The 15,000-nt window shown below is 36.4% G+C and overlaps 1 protein-coding gene across 2 annotated transcripts in view; it reads right to left on the bottom strand.

The window, feature by feature from the left end:
* Positions 1-15,000, bottom strand: part of LOC137999727 (uncharacterized) — a 30,601-nt gene that overhangs the window by 2,023 nt on the left and 13,578 nt on the right. For both annotated transcript variants that reach the window (XM_068845598.1, XM_068845599.1), the window contains exons 9-17: positions 12,739-12,808; positions 10,796-10,860; positions 9,118-9,184; positions 8,351-8,399; positions 7,031-7,090; positions 5,553-5,629; positions 4,244-4,395; positions 3,577-3,636; positions 1-1,840 (exon numbers count right to left, since the gene is read on the bottom strand). The exon at positions 1-1,840 is cut by the window's left edge and continues 2,023 nt beyond it. In XM_068845598.1, the coding sequence (XP_068701699.1) occupies positions 1,789-1,840; positions 3,577-3,636; positions 4,244-4,395; positions 5,553-5,629; positions 7,031-7,090; positions 8,351-8,399; positions 9,118-9,184; positions 10,796-10,860; positions 12,739-12,808 (652 nt within the window). In that variant the 3' untranslated portion in view covers positions 1-1,788. The remainder of the gene's footprint in view (positions 1,841-3,576; positions 3,637-4,243; positions 4,396-5,552; positions 5,630-7,030; positions 7,091-8,350; positions 8,400-9,117; positions 9,185-10,795; positions 10,861-12,738; positions 12,809-15,000) is intronic.

Genomic DNA, 15,000 nt, shown 5'->3' with positions numbered 1-15,000 from the left:
CTTGTCTCCCTATACCATTTTGTTCAGAAAAATACTTCATGCACTCCGTACATATTTAAAATAAAATCCACTAATTGTGATATTGAAAAATACTTGTACCATCAATTCTACTCAGGCTATCAGTTGTCGCAAGTGATGCTCTACAACTGACAAGCAGTAGTTTAAGGCGTGGCGAATGGTACCTCCAAAATCTTGGCACTCGCAAACTTTTTATCCGATCTCGAAATCTCGACAGCCTTTGCGAAGAGTCTCGAAGTCGTGTTTATAATGCATTTATTTTGGTGTGAAGTCTTGCATGTTTTGGTCTTGGTCTCGGATTTTACCATTCGTCACCCCTAGTTTAATAGCAAAATTTTTTTATTATTCATATTCTAAAACTGCTGACAGGGTCCATTTTTTTCGCTGGGAGTACACCTTCTAATATTATTATTAATTTTTTGCTATTGACTTATTAAGTATGAATGCATGACATGGGAAATAATGTTATTCATGTAGAATCCAGCCAACAAGTGGCCAGGACAATGAATACATGACAAAATAATGTTACGTAGAGGCAAGGAAAAATAACTGGCCATAGTTGGATCGAAATTCAGTTTGTCCATATAAAAATTAGCTTAAGCTAAAAAATGAACTATTTGCAAGGCTAAAAATTACATTAAAAAATAAAAAACCAAACATTTTCGTCTAGGTCATGATGATGACTTAGTATCTAAAACGTTTTCCTTTTACTTTTTAATGTCATTTTTTTGCCTTGCAAATAGTTCAAAATTCAGTTTGTCTTACATAAAATATCACCCATTAATCAATTCTGTTCAAACTCACATCCTGACTAATAAATGAGTTTGAGCTTCCAAATTGGTTGAATGTCCTAAAATTGTTTTCTTTTTTGTAGGTTCCTCTGACTAGTAACATGCTTGTCTATGCGTTTATGCAAAGTGCTATGATAATATTGGTGTTTGCCGAGGTGCTGCAGAAACCACAACAAATGGGCTGAGTTAACCGAATAACTGAGCCAAAGTCTGTTGCAGACAACCAAATTGGTTCTAGTAGTCCAGTTCTCATTTCAAATTAAATAAAAACTATGATATAACACATATGATAATACACTCAACAAAATTACTCCTTCAACTGATTGGATTTTATCCCAAATTGTTCATTGTTAAACAAAAGTTTAAGGTTAGCTATTATGCACTTTTAGGATACTTTCTGTATTCGTATCCTTACCCTTACTGTGACCCTTGGTCTTACCCTTACCCTCGTTTTAGCAACGCCGCACTAGTTTTGCCAATTCAAGTAAAAATAACTTGCAAAATGATTGTACAACAAGAGTACACAAACCAAAATGAATGAAAGTTTTGATAACTGAAATACGGTTTATTTACACAACAATCTTTCCAACTGTAGAGTATCATCTTAAAAATTTTGTTGAGTGTGCTATAAACAAAAAATTGTGCAATCTAGTTGGCATAATCATTCTTTATACTTACTCACGAAAATTGTAAGCACCTTTAGGCAAGTCCAATATTTAAAAACTTTCAAAGTAATTGTAACTATTAATAATATTAACATGTTATTCCGAACAGTACTCTAGATTATGTGATTTTCTTTGCAAATAGTGAGTTCCTTGACACCACAAACTTGGTGTGGCATTTGCATGTGGTTTTTTCGTAAAATGTCAAATAATTTATTACTGATGCCATTCACTTGAAACCTTTTTCCTTGATCAAAAGAACCAGCTCCATGCACTGCAGTTTGATAGTCCTGCATTACTTGTCTGTCAACTGTTTGTCACGTGCCTGCCAAAAGTCTTAAAAGAGCATCTCTTGTGCCTATTAAAGCCCTGGAATGTGAAATATAATTTATTATTTAATTAAGAACCTCTGCATCCACTCAAAAACTATGCAGACGATTTCACTCGTCAATGAGGGCGCAGTTTAGGAGTCAATAGGTTGATGACTTAATAGTGATACCAATGTGATTTTAAGATCATGTTTTCTCAACTGCCTTGAGGTTTGATGCCGTTAATTATTTTTCTCCCCATTTGGGGTGTATTTGCATATCCAAGTAGTCTTTCAAAAATTCATGTACTGGTACATGGTCTTGACTGTTGGTTATCTCCTCACCTCTCATTATTATTTAACAATTATTCGCTGAAGGCGAAGTGAATATTGGTGAATATTTAGCGAGACAGAGTCGAGGTAAATATTCCCCAATATTTACTGAGCCTGAGGCAAATAATTATTGTAGTGTAATTTTCAGTGGTGAATACCAAAAAAATGCAAAACAACGTGCTAAAACATGATAAAAGGGCAGGAAAAAGTGCTTGATTAGCTTAGCAGCCACGCCTCCAAAATGTTATATTCACCAGGTAGTGTGGTGACTATGACACTAAATACTTATATTCACCGCTGAAAATTATACTAAAATTTATTATTAAGAACCCCTGCATCCACTCAAAAACTATGCAGACGATTTTCTCGCCAATGAGGAGGCAGTTTAGGAGTCAATGGGTTGATGACTTAATAGTGTGATACCAATGTGATTTACAATCAGTTGTTCTCAACTGCCTTGAGGTTTGATGCAGTTAATTATTTTTCTCCCCATTTGGGGTGTATTTGCATATCCAAGTAGTCTTTTAAAAATTCATGTACTGGTACATGGTCTTGACTGTTGGTTATCTCCTCACCTAAAATGACCAAATAGGGGGATACATAATACTAATAATACTAATAATAATAATAATAATAATTCATGTACTGGTACATGGTCTTGACTGTTGGTTATCTCCTCACCTAAAATGGCCAAATAGGGGGATACATAATAATAATAATAATAATAATAATAATTATATTATTATTATTATTATTATTATTATTATATATATAGAGGCATACATATTGTATCATAATTAATTATATAAACAATGATTTTTTTGTCATTGCAAATTACACTTTAATCATTTCTGAGGGTGAAAGCTAACAGAAACAAATAATGTTAATAATGTTTTTACCAATGTAAATTCCTGATTATCATCAATAATATTATTAGTATTTTCTTGTATCTGCTGCTGTTCAAAATTTCTCAACCCATTGACCCCTGGGAGTGAGACTTACAGATTTCACTCTGTCTAACGCCAGACGATTTTACTCATGAACTGGGGCATCCCAGGACACCTGAGTATTGAATAGGTTAATTCAGGTGTTTCCTTTGTTTTGCACCACCTATCTCATACTGCACATAACATTGCGACTTCAGAGATGGCTGGGGTTTCACGACGGCCATCTGAAGAAAGTTCAAGAGATTTTAAGTGCAATCATGATAACTCTTCTAGGTTAAGAAGGTGTTGTTTTGGAACTCGCCCCAGTCCTTTCGTGGAAAATGATCATTTTGAAGCCAAAATTGCCCCTGTACCCGATCTATCGCTCAAGTCATTCATTTCACCAGTTACACAAAGCACCTGTATGCTACCCTACAATGGATTGTGTCAAGTTCACCCTTGTAAAATGTACACCCAAACAGATGTTTGAATAATAATATTATTGTACCTGCAACTAATGAAAGATTTAAATCCCTTACCCAACTAATCCTAGGAAGATGATTGTCACATCAATTAACCATTCACATTTTGTGAGGTGTCTAAAAGACAAAGAAATCAGAAAAAGGGTAAGTTTCAAATAAAACTACATACATGAAAGATAATTTACAGATATGTTCTGGATACCTTCTAACCAAAGTTCTTTGCTATTTGTCTTGTTACCATCTAACCAGCACTATATTTAAAAAGAACTATGGTATCTTTTAGACTAAAAACTAATCATTAATTTATGACCTTTTCCTTGTTATACCAGTGTTTCTGCATTAATTAAGCAAATTGCCTTGAAGAGTGCTCATTTAAGACTAATTTCAAAATAATATTAAGCACAAGAACAGCGCATAAATATATGGTTCCTTGACAACTTTAACAAAATTAACTAGTCAACATGTATCAGAAAACCATAAACACCCTAAAATACTGGTTCATCAGAAAGGGCATTGTGTTTCAAGGAAAAAGCCAACCTGGTTTCAGAAAACTAGACATAGCATTACAATAATGCTATGTAAATAAGGCTTTGAACTTTTCTCAGATGATAATGACGTTTGTGGGATTTGTTCCTATCTAAACATCATTCCTACAAGATTTTCAGGGTGGTTATGGTTTTTTTTAGTTTCACAGTGCACATTTTCCATTCATGCAAGTACTAACCCTTCAAATATTCGAAGATGAAAGATTCCTGGTAATATAAAACCTAAAAGTGTACAGCAACTGGATCCAAAAAATGCCATAAGTGTGGAAAAGTTTGGAATACACAGCACAACGATGCCTGAGAGGAGCACGGCACAGGCTCGCAAAACACTCTGCAAGGACACAAGAAAAATTAAAATCAGTACAGACTATAAACCTACTTCAGAAGTCAACAATGGTATGCCTACATGTGGGTGCTTTGCCACTAAGAACAATTGCGCTAGCTACTTGACATTCCAAAACCAGTGACCTAACCCATGTGAAAGAATACGCACAAATTTTTACATTAGTTTTCCAAGGGAATCATATTTAGGATAATCCCTCCGATTTTATTGGTGTCTATCTTTGATTGTACACACATGATAAGACGGCCATGTTGGTGCCAAAACCATAGAAAAATGTTGCCCAAGTTTTGCATAATAATAGACTCAAATTCCCAAAAAACTTTTTTGCTATTGTTCTTCCCACCAACATGGTCATCGGGAATACAAGTGCAATCAAAGAAAGTCTTTGATTTGCATGTAGTCTCTCCTATATCCCACTAACGTTTCCACTGACTAATTCTAAATACCACATCTCCCCCATTCAATAATAACAGTACTCTTTTAGGCATCTATCCTTTTGTCCCCCTTAAGAGATAGCAGACATTCCTCCCGCTCCCCCAATTTTTATCAGATTAAACCCGATTCATCATGAAATTCTGAAAACAAGGAATAAAATTGCTTATCTTAAGACAGTATTTTTTTGGGATCTGAGGGTAAAACATTACGTATTACACTTTCTTTAGTTATCCTCTCCATTGAACACCCTGTGTTGTGCACACTCATAAGGCCAGCAGTCTTACTCCATTGAGCAGCCCCAAAAATGGCTGAGTTGCACTCACCCCAAACAAAGCTACAATAGACCATATTTGTATTCTCAGTATTGGACTGGAACTAGCTTGCAATGGAGGCTAATGTGGAGGAATAAATTAAAAAGCATTTGCATTTGAAAAGATTCCCCTGCATTAGCCTCTATTGCAAGCTAGTTCCAGTCCAATACTGAGAATACAAATATAGTCTATTATAGTGAAAGTGGGGTAAAATCAACACTTGATAGATACCCCCGGACGGATGGAGCCTTAGGCGTTCGTGTGAGTGCCTTTGGCGCTAAAAAATACTCCCTATTTTCCTTCAAAAGGGGTTGGAATGTCTGGATAACATACATGTAAAAGTAAGATGAAAAAGCCAAAACAGGCTCTCTCTCACTAAATCAAATTATGGATATTTACCCCTGCATAATAACTGCTCTTTCCACCATCTGGGAGAAATTTCCTCTCTAATAATAGCACTACTGGGAACATCATAACTGAAAGGACAAAAGTTGCTGTTAACTCCAATCTTTTAATGATCTTCAATTACTTTAAAAACAGGGTTTTCGTATGAGGCTAGAGGCCAGACGTTTCATCCGGTTGTTTAACATTTCACGTCTGGTACTTTGACGATATGAATCTGTAGATTTGTTGACTTCTTTTTCCCTTTTTCTTTTTTTTTCCTTATGGTTTTGGGTCTGAAGAAACATAAGACAATCACATGCAATTAATCCTTCACACATTGCCTTATTTGCTTACTAAACCGAATGATCGATCTGTTGGTGTTTCATTCATGCGATTGGTTTAGTTTTCTTTTTTTTTCCCTCAAGAATGTAAACAACATTTCTGAAAGTTTCAGTTGTAGTAATAATATTATTTATAGGGGACCCAGACCTCCTGGGTTTGATCCCAAAGTGATTGCAAGCCTTACAAGGGAAAATAAACATGTCTGGTACTTTCATTATCAAATCCGGTGCTTGGAAAAGCTATCAAAACCCCTGTAAAAACACAGGTCATATTCTGCAGGTCAAGACTAGGAGTCTCTGCTCCAGTGATGGACAACTAAGCCAAGTTTCCCTTAAACCTGAAACAACATTTTTGTAGAAGGCTAGGAGACACTTTTGGTGTTGTTTATTTGTCTGTAGCACAGTGACATGTACCCTGACCTGTGGAATGTGACCTGTGTTTTAGACCCGCCACTGTAAAACTAGCTATTTATACTGTATTTAACAGGCATATTACTTAGTTCTTATTAACCGAGTGGGAGGTCTGTATGGGAGAATCTTGACCGAGGTCGCCAGTACAGACCGAACGCAGTGAGGTCTGTACCAGCGACCGAGGTACTAACTGACATTTTGCTTGCGAACGGCGATGAGTGGCGATGAGCTGAACTTAATTCTGTCAAAGTTTGCTCGTCATCCTCTCTCACTTTTGTCATCATGCTGTTTGGCACTTCCATAAATAAATATTGGTAGAAGAAAATACTCAATATTTCACCACAAAACATTACCGGTCTAGATGCCGGTCTAGATGGGAAAATCTAGACCGCGGTCAATATCGATTTTAGCCAATCAAATTCGTGAATTTTGTAGTTCCCAGTCCTCATGAGACAGAGCCATATAATAATTTTCAATACAAAATGTTTGGCCACTGAAAAGAACTAGAAGAGTTAATAAACTAATGACAATAGGAAGCTGAAAACAACGTTCACTTGATAACAATGTGGTGATACACTATTAACAGTGGCATTGTTAGCAAGACAAGGAAAATGAAACAGAGGGACGGGGAAACAATAATATTATTGCTCAAGCACCGATCTACCCTTGCTGACAAATCCAACAAGTTTTTGAAGCAAACTACTTAAATTAATTTTATGCAAAATGTACTCGGTTACTTACTTGGATAGGTAAAAAATAATGAAAAACAAAGGCACAACTGGACTACTTTAGGAAAAGGACCTAAGAATACAACATTACTTATTAGGCACTGAACTATTTTTTGACGAGAACAAAATACATCTAATAATTATATCACAATAATATTATTATTAAGTCAACCAATTGACTCCTGGGATTGACACTTGACAGATTTTGCTCGTCAATTCGGGGAGCGTCTTAGGGCACCAGAGGGGTCAGTGAGTTAATAGTACTCTTACCTCATATTGGGACTACCGGTATTTATAAAAATTGTTTACGTTACTCCAAATAATTGAAAATTTTAATACAACACCATTTAAGGTTAAAGTACTGATAGAAATGGGATCTTTACTGTAAAAAAGAAATTATTCAAAAAGATTAAATATTGGCGGAGAAATTACATTTAGGCCGGAAGTAAAAATTACCTGTCAGTGAGTGTCTGATTGACAGTTTTAGCACTGTTTTCTCAAATCAATTTTTTCACTCGAAGCGCACACTTTAAAGAGCTAAAACTCATAGGGAATTTGTCCGATAATTTGCCCCCAAATTTTGACAGTGGCTAGGTTAACATATAAACAACAAAAAAGTGTCTGCAAATTTTTTATTTCAAAATATTGTTTCTCTGAGAGCGATTTTTGTACGAGCATTTTTTTAAATACTATTTCGAAAACGTTCTATATCTTTTCACTGCAACTGAGTATGGCAAAACGCAGACACATTTTTTAGCGCTTTGGGTCGGGAAACGGAGGAAAAAAATAAAATAGCAAAGAGCAAAATTTGCTTTGACTTATAGCTTTGAAAAGGTGATTCGGACACTTGCATTTAGAGGTCGTGAAAACTTCGACAATTCATTTAATTTCTAAATTCTTGATATGGCTTGATAGCCAGCTCTATACGCTTTAATTTGACATAGGGGTTTAGGTATCTACAGTTTAAACCGGATGCGCTGCATCGCTCGGACGTGAAACACCCATGAAGATATACGGTAACCTTAAGTTTTAAAAACCATAGTAATTACCAAAATTATTTATGCACAAAACTTGAATATATAAAAGGCTACTTGAGGTGAATTGTGTAAGAATAAAACAAATAGAACAGTAAGCAATAAACAAATGAACAAAGGTGACTAACAGTAACAAGATAACAAGATAGGCTGAGACATTAATAATTTATTATACAAGCAATTATAACTAAAATTATGTTCTGCTACATACAGCAGCAGTTGGACTGGCGACAAAAAAGATGTTACAGTAAACTTTGATGCAGCTGCTTACTCCAGACAAACTAAATATAATGTCTTACCTGCTGGTAAGTTTAAAGTAATCATCTGCTCAGTGGTCTCACCAAATGACTGTAAAAATAAAGGGAGAGTTCAGGTAAGTGACGCTTCTACATCTGCAGTCCTTCTTACAAAATCTGACACCATCAAACTTGAATTTAGTTTTCTTTACATAATAGTAATATAAAAGAAGCTGCTGTAAAATTTGGAATAAAATTATGATGACTGCATGTCTTCAATATTATTCAATTAGTCTCAGATTTGGTCAGGTTTTTTGTTGGCAATGGTGTTTGAAAATTCACTTGCAACTCCTTGATAGTAATAATAAATTTACCTTGAAGAATAAAAACCTATGACAGTAGCATGAATAACATTGTTAGTATTTCAATGACTCCATGCCAAGTCATTCAGTCGTCCTAATTCCAACAGGTTGATCAGGAAGAAAATTGTGTTTGAAAACTGAGTTGCAAATGATCAGGCCTTGGCAATGTGCCAAACAGATGGTGATAATTGGCCAATCTCAAAAAACTTTGCCCCGTTAGGCAATTATGATGAGGTTTCCTGTCTCTGATGAAAAGGATCTAAGAAAAATACAGCTTTCCAGAATACTTCTTAAGAATAGTAAAATTAATGTTATCCCTCAACCAGGTCTTTCATAATTTCACAAAGAATATCTGAAAAATAAGTGAATTTTCAACAACCTAGAGCAGTATACATAAATAGCTGTTATTTTATCATTTATATATGAGGAAAAAAGCTAAAAGGAAAGAATCACATTTGCTATCCTTACCAGATAACCACAGGCTCCAAATGATATGTACAATGTTGTGACAAGAAACAGTGTCACCTTAAAAACACTGAAAAAAACACACAAAGTGAAACTTGTTTTAACTAGAGAGTAGTCTGTCCTCCCTGCTCGAAAACATGGCAAACAACCAAAAATAATGTGTTGTCTTTTTTTTTAAGACTAGTCGTGTTTGAACAATAATTATTATTATTATACATTGTAGTCACCATCTGTCTTCTCATTGGCTAAAAGCCTACAGTTAATTCTGGGAAACAGAGCAACCTACAGATTATTCACTGATCTGTACCTACAGATTAGTGAATAATCTGTAGGTTGTGCATGCAATGCATGATTTCCAAGAGCAATGTGTTTGAAAATAAACTGTGATCGCTGCGATAATGTGTTTGTCGTTATTTTCTTCAAAACAATGTATAATAAAACAATTATCATTATATTCAGTTTTTGTGATATCCGGACTAATCAAGGTCTCGGTTAGTGTTATCAGCCCCAGCCGAACACTTACTGTACCTCAACCTTGATTATTCTGGATATCACAAAAACCTCATCCAATAATTGTTTAATATCATTGGCAGCAAGGCATAACAAAAAAAATTAATTGATTTCTATATTAAAATGCAGTTAAACCTAACTCGAAAGAGTTAACATCCAGAGTGTGGTGTAAGCATTGTCGTCAGCAGTTTTTTAGTACATGAGCATGTCAGGATGCCTCATGTTCATGCTTATTGAGCCATGGCATATTCAGTGTAGTGCCAATGAAGCATTTGATGGCACTGGAGTAGGAATTGTGGTTTTGGTGCAGTGCAACTCTTCTTCACTTGTTCCACTGTTTATCAGAGTGACAGGTGCCTGTCTCTCTCGCTGCAGGATAGCTCATAACTGGATTGCCAGGATTCATTCGTCACAGAAGCAGTCTCCTCCTAAGGAGCTGGCTGCCATAGCCAATAGTGGAAGCACTTGGATGTCTCAGGCACCCAACATCCAAGGCATTTAGTGAAGCAACAATTAAAACTCTTTTCTTACTCAGAGTGATACTCTGTAACTTTACACTGTCTAACACCAGGCAGACAGTGAGGACCACTTCAGGAGTAAAAGCGTTAATCACAGCTTAATGGGACATAGTCTTTCTGTGAGTGATTAACCCATTGACTCCCGGGGGTTCCCATTGATGAGTGAAATCATCTGGCATTAGACAGAGTAAAAATTAATACTCTGGCATTAAACAAAACTGAAACCCAACACTAATTTTTCTTTGGGGTAGTTGTCTAAATTAAAGTATAAGAGCTGATTTACAGGGGTGTCAAACTCTGTTTGATGTCCCCTTATCAACAACCTCTATATCCACTCAAAAAGTATGTTGCCTTAAATCATTGACTCCTACACGTAGTAGTGAGATTTACAAGATTTTTCTCTGCCTAACGCCTGACGATTTTACTCGCAGTGAGGGAGGTTCAGGATTCAATGGGTTAACCCATTGTATCCTTTTTAACCACTGAAAGATTGGCATACAGTAATCAGAAGTTCAAACGTAAGGTACAACATCTAATCTGCTCACCTCACTGCTGACTGATCCAAACATTGAGTAAGGTAGTATTATTACTTCAGATCCTACATACATGTATGTACTAAATTTTTAATGATGGTTTACAAGATTAATACTCACGTTCTAAATTTCTCTCTTGAATCCCTTGCACAGGATGCTTCAAGTGAGAGTATTAACCCAGCACCCTGTATCATAAACATCAGTTCATAAAGTGAATAATCAGCTAAGTTTGATTGTTGATTGAATAAAACCAATGGCAAAGAATAAGACAGAAATTAGAATCATATGAAGGGCTTGCACTACTGTAGAATTGATCACTGTAAGTTGGCCGTGGCCTGTGCATGTTGCTATCAAAACATGATATATTATATGAACAAAGAAGTGACATACAATCGTGGCTGCTTTTCATTAGTGACAATGACAAGTATTTGGGAAAGCATATACAAGGACATATTGAGTTGTTATTAATGAGTGTCTTTTGTCCTTAAAAGAGTTTCCATGAGTTGCTTTAAGTGCTAATGCTTGCATGATACGATAAACCATCCCAAAGCACCTAAGGTATTTTTTCACTTAATGCCCAAATCTTGAGCAGTAAACAGAGCCTTATTTTTTGCATTGTGTGTCCCAATTTAAGGCAGCAATATGAAACCAGATGATAGAGGAAAATTAACACTTGCAATTGCAACTCTTCTCCAATATATTTCAGTTTTTTGTAAACATTTTTTCACTTTTTGGTCTAAAATAAAAAAAAAGGCACTTAATGGAAAACTTACATATATGTCCTGAAATGCCCCAACTTAGATGCACGCAGATTTGCCGGGGGTTGAGGACAGTGTTCAAGCCAGCGAGCCATGGCTGCGAACCATGTGAGCCACGGCTGCCAGTCATGCCAGTCACAGTTATTGAAAGCTAACTGTTATAAAATGGGAGCTATCTGAAATGGGTGCTTTGACTTAAATGCAAAATTCGCATGGCTCACATGACGTGCTGGCTCGCAGATTGTCCAGCCCCATTTTCCATAAGTGTCATGAAGTGACCCCTTGTTCTTCTCCCAACTTCAACGTCACATAAGTGCCCCCCCCCCCCAAATGCTGCTCCACAAGTAAGGATAAACAGATGCATTTACCCTAAGCTAAAATTAAAGCTAACCTTTACCCTAACCTTATTGTTGGAAAAAGGTACTTATAGCAAAGGCAAAGGCCGGTCCACACGTATCTGAATCTTTTTAAATCCGCAACTTTTTCTTTCCGGATTCAAGAATATTCCCATCCACATGTAGTGTATTCAAATCAAATTTGCCCATCCACACGTGTCTGAAATGTATCCAGATTCACTCTAGTACTCAGGACTCAGAAATAATAGTGCCCTTGGCAGCCATCTTGAGAATTGATTTCACTGTAAGGAACTGGGCTCTCAATCTTGTTACGTCATCCGGATAAAAAAATTTCTGGATTTAGTATCCACACGGTTCCGGATTCATAGCGCATTCAAACATATCCACTCTGGAGAGCATACTCAAAAAGTTCCAGATTTGCCAGCGAATAGTCCATGTTACAAAGTCTGCTTAGTTATCTGGCCTATGAATGAAAGTGAGGCTGGAGTTGACGTTGTTTTTATGGAAACCTCACTGCTTTTCTTATGTAAATTCTTACTAATTGGCACAACAACAACATCATTAACACAAAAAAAGGAGGGAGGTCTCTATCATAACAAGGTCAACACCAGCATCACTTTCATTTAAAGGCCAGGTAACTAAGCTCACAACTGTAAAGAGGTCTTTTCGCATTTTTACTGGATATGTCTGGATGGAAGGCATATCCAGAAAGAAAAAGTTGCGGATTCAAATTTAATTTCCAGATACGGGTGGACAGGGCCTTAGACCTAAGAGGACACTTCGTGTTGGATGTCAAAGTTGGCATGCATCTAATTAAGCACAAGGACATACAGTAAGTGGAAACATAAGCATATAGCACTTACATTTTACTCAATCATTCAATCTTGACTGGACATTGATCCTAAAAAAGCAATTTCTATTACTAAATCAAAGAGGTCATATTGCTCACCTCATAACAGTATATTGCTACACCAAGGAAGAATGGCAGCCCATTTAATCTAGCAACTTGAGGGTGAATTCTGCAAGGAATCAAATCACATTGATTGTGTTTGTCTTCTAAATATATTATAATCTTTTAATTTGTTTTATTGCATTCAACGAAAGAATGCATCTAAATCATGTCAGTCCTGTGGGATGTCCATCAGGTATAGATTGTGATACCATAATCTGATATTTATTTAGTGTTTAGACACCATCTTCGGCAGGTCTAAAACACAAGTCACTCGTTACAGCTCATTGTTTTACCTTCTGGAAAGTGACCAAAACCCTCAATTTGGCTATTAAACCCTAGGCCAAAGGTTGGTTTTTAGGCCTAGGGTTAGCCAAATTGAGGGTTTTGGGTCACTTTCAAAAAGGTAAAACAATGACCTGCAATGAGTGACCTGTGTTTTAGACCCACCACACCATCTTGGACTGGCTGGGCTAGATGGCACACATGGTCTTGATTTCAAGTGATAGTGTAGAGCTTGCCCAAGGGAAAAAGCTGATTCCTGTTTGCAATTGTCCATCAAAGTCCAGTCCTGTGGGATTGTTCTGGGTAAAACCCCGTGCTGTACAAAACAGGAATCAAACACACCTTATCACCTTTGCGTATCTTAAGATGGTAGGGTTACCGCTAACAGCATGAAGGCAATAATGATTATTTATAATTATTACTGCAGGCCCATACTGAAAGCATGCTGAACATAATTACAGGCAGACCACAAGATTAGGAACAAGGGGCAGGCAGTACTCTATGTAAACACGTGTGTTTTAAAATCCCACAGAAAAATCAACAATATGTACTGAGATGGGGCTTATCTATCCCTAAAGAAATTTAAGTGCTATTAAAAAAAATGTAGAGGAAGTCTGCTCACCCCACAAGGACAAGCCAACAATCTGGCAAGCTAGAGGTTAGCTGAGCTGGTTGAGCATCAGACAGACTTCTGTGAAGGAGGTTGTGGGTTTGATCCCCAGCCAGATCAAAAATCAGGGTCTTAAAAATAACTCTAAAATGAGAAAGTGCTGCAAATGGCTGGACTTTCAAGTCTTGTCAGATGAGAAATGAAAACTGTGTGCCCTGTTTCACTACCCTTGCTTGTTATAGAAAAGCTGAATGACCCATTGAAAAAATAGGCATGCGTTGCGTACATGTGGTAGTGCAGTAACACAGTGCTTTATTCCATAACTGTCAACTGAGCTGCACTTTGTTTTCCAGGAGATTCATTAGTTGTCTTTGTGTAATACGTAGCTCTAATAGTACACCACTGGTAGATGTGTTAAGCAAATAGCCCCCACTGAAGAGACATGTGGTTACTTGTAAAATACTAAACCCAGAAAAGAAACTGAAAAAAATAAACGGGAATCGAGAAACATTGGCTTCGAGGCTGACATGTTGATCATTTTCAAGTTTCCTTACAACTTCTTTTTCCCACAAGTTAAAGCATGTACTCTGAGCATCAGAGAGCTTTCTAAGACAAAAGTTCACTGAAGTTAAGCCCTGTCCAGCAGGGTTGGTATCTGGATGGGAGACCTCAAAATATACAGGTTGCTGTCACAAACATAGGAACAAAAATTCTATTTTAACTCTCAAAAATGCAAACTGAGCAAGGTACAGATTTTGTTAGCTTGTTTTAATGCAAAACGAATACTGAACAGATGCAAAAGTAAATAATTTATTGATAAACAGTTTTTGGGAAGAGCAGAAGGAAGTTTTCAGGAAGTGTCAATCGAGAATAAAATATTTTGCCATAAGCAACAAAATTTGCAACATGAAAAAAACATAAAATTTGAACTGCAAACAAAAAATTACCATCAGTGAAAAACGTTTTGGGAGATTTTTGCTGCGTTCAATTTTTCTATTGTACTTTTGGCTGCACAAGTCAAGTAAATCACAAAATTGAAAGTGACATTGAATTTAACGGCTACCACGACCAAGTTACCTTGCGTGTTTACTAACAACTCACAAAACAAAGGATACTTCTGCGTTAAAATGATTGCAAGACACCAGCTTTTTGTTTTTGTTACTGGTAGTTTCGTTTTTTTTTCTTTCAAGTGTTATAAAGTTTGACAAGAAATGTGCGAATGCAACACAGAGATGACAACTCTTGAGGTTGACCATTGTTTCTGCAAAGTCAAAAATTCACTCTTCTAGATGAGGTAATTTATCACCAGGTAATACCGTCATTTTCGAAATAGCAGCTGCTTTATTATTTATCAGCATTTTGATTTT

The sequence above is a fragment of the Montipora foliosa genome, chromosome 4, assembly GCF_036669935.1.
Source record: "Montipora foliosa isolate CH-2021 chromosome 4, ASM3666993v2, whole genome shotgun sequence".
NCBI classification, from domain to species: domain Eukaryota; kingdom Metazoa; phylum Cnidaria; class Anthozoa; order Scleractinia; family Acroporidae; genus Montipora; species Montipora foliosa.
This window is presented reverse-complemented; position numbering and strand designations above follow the sequence as displayed.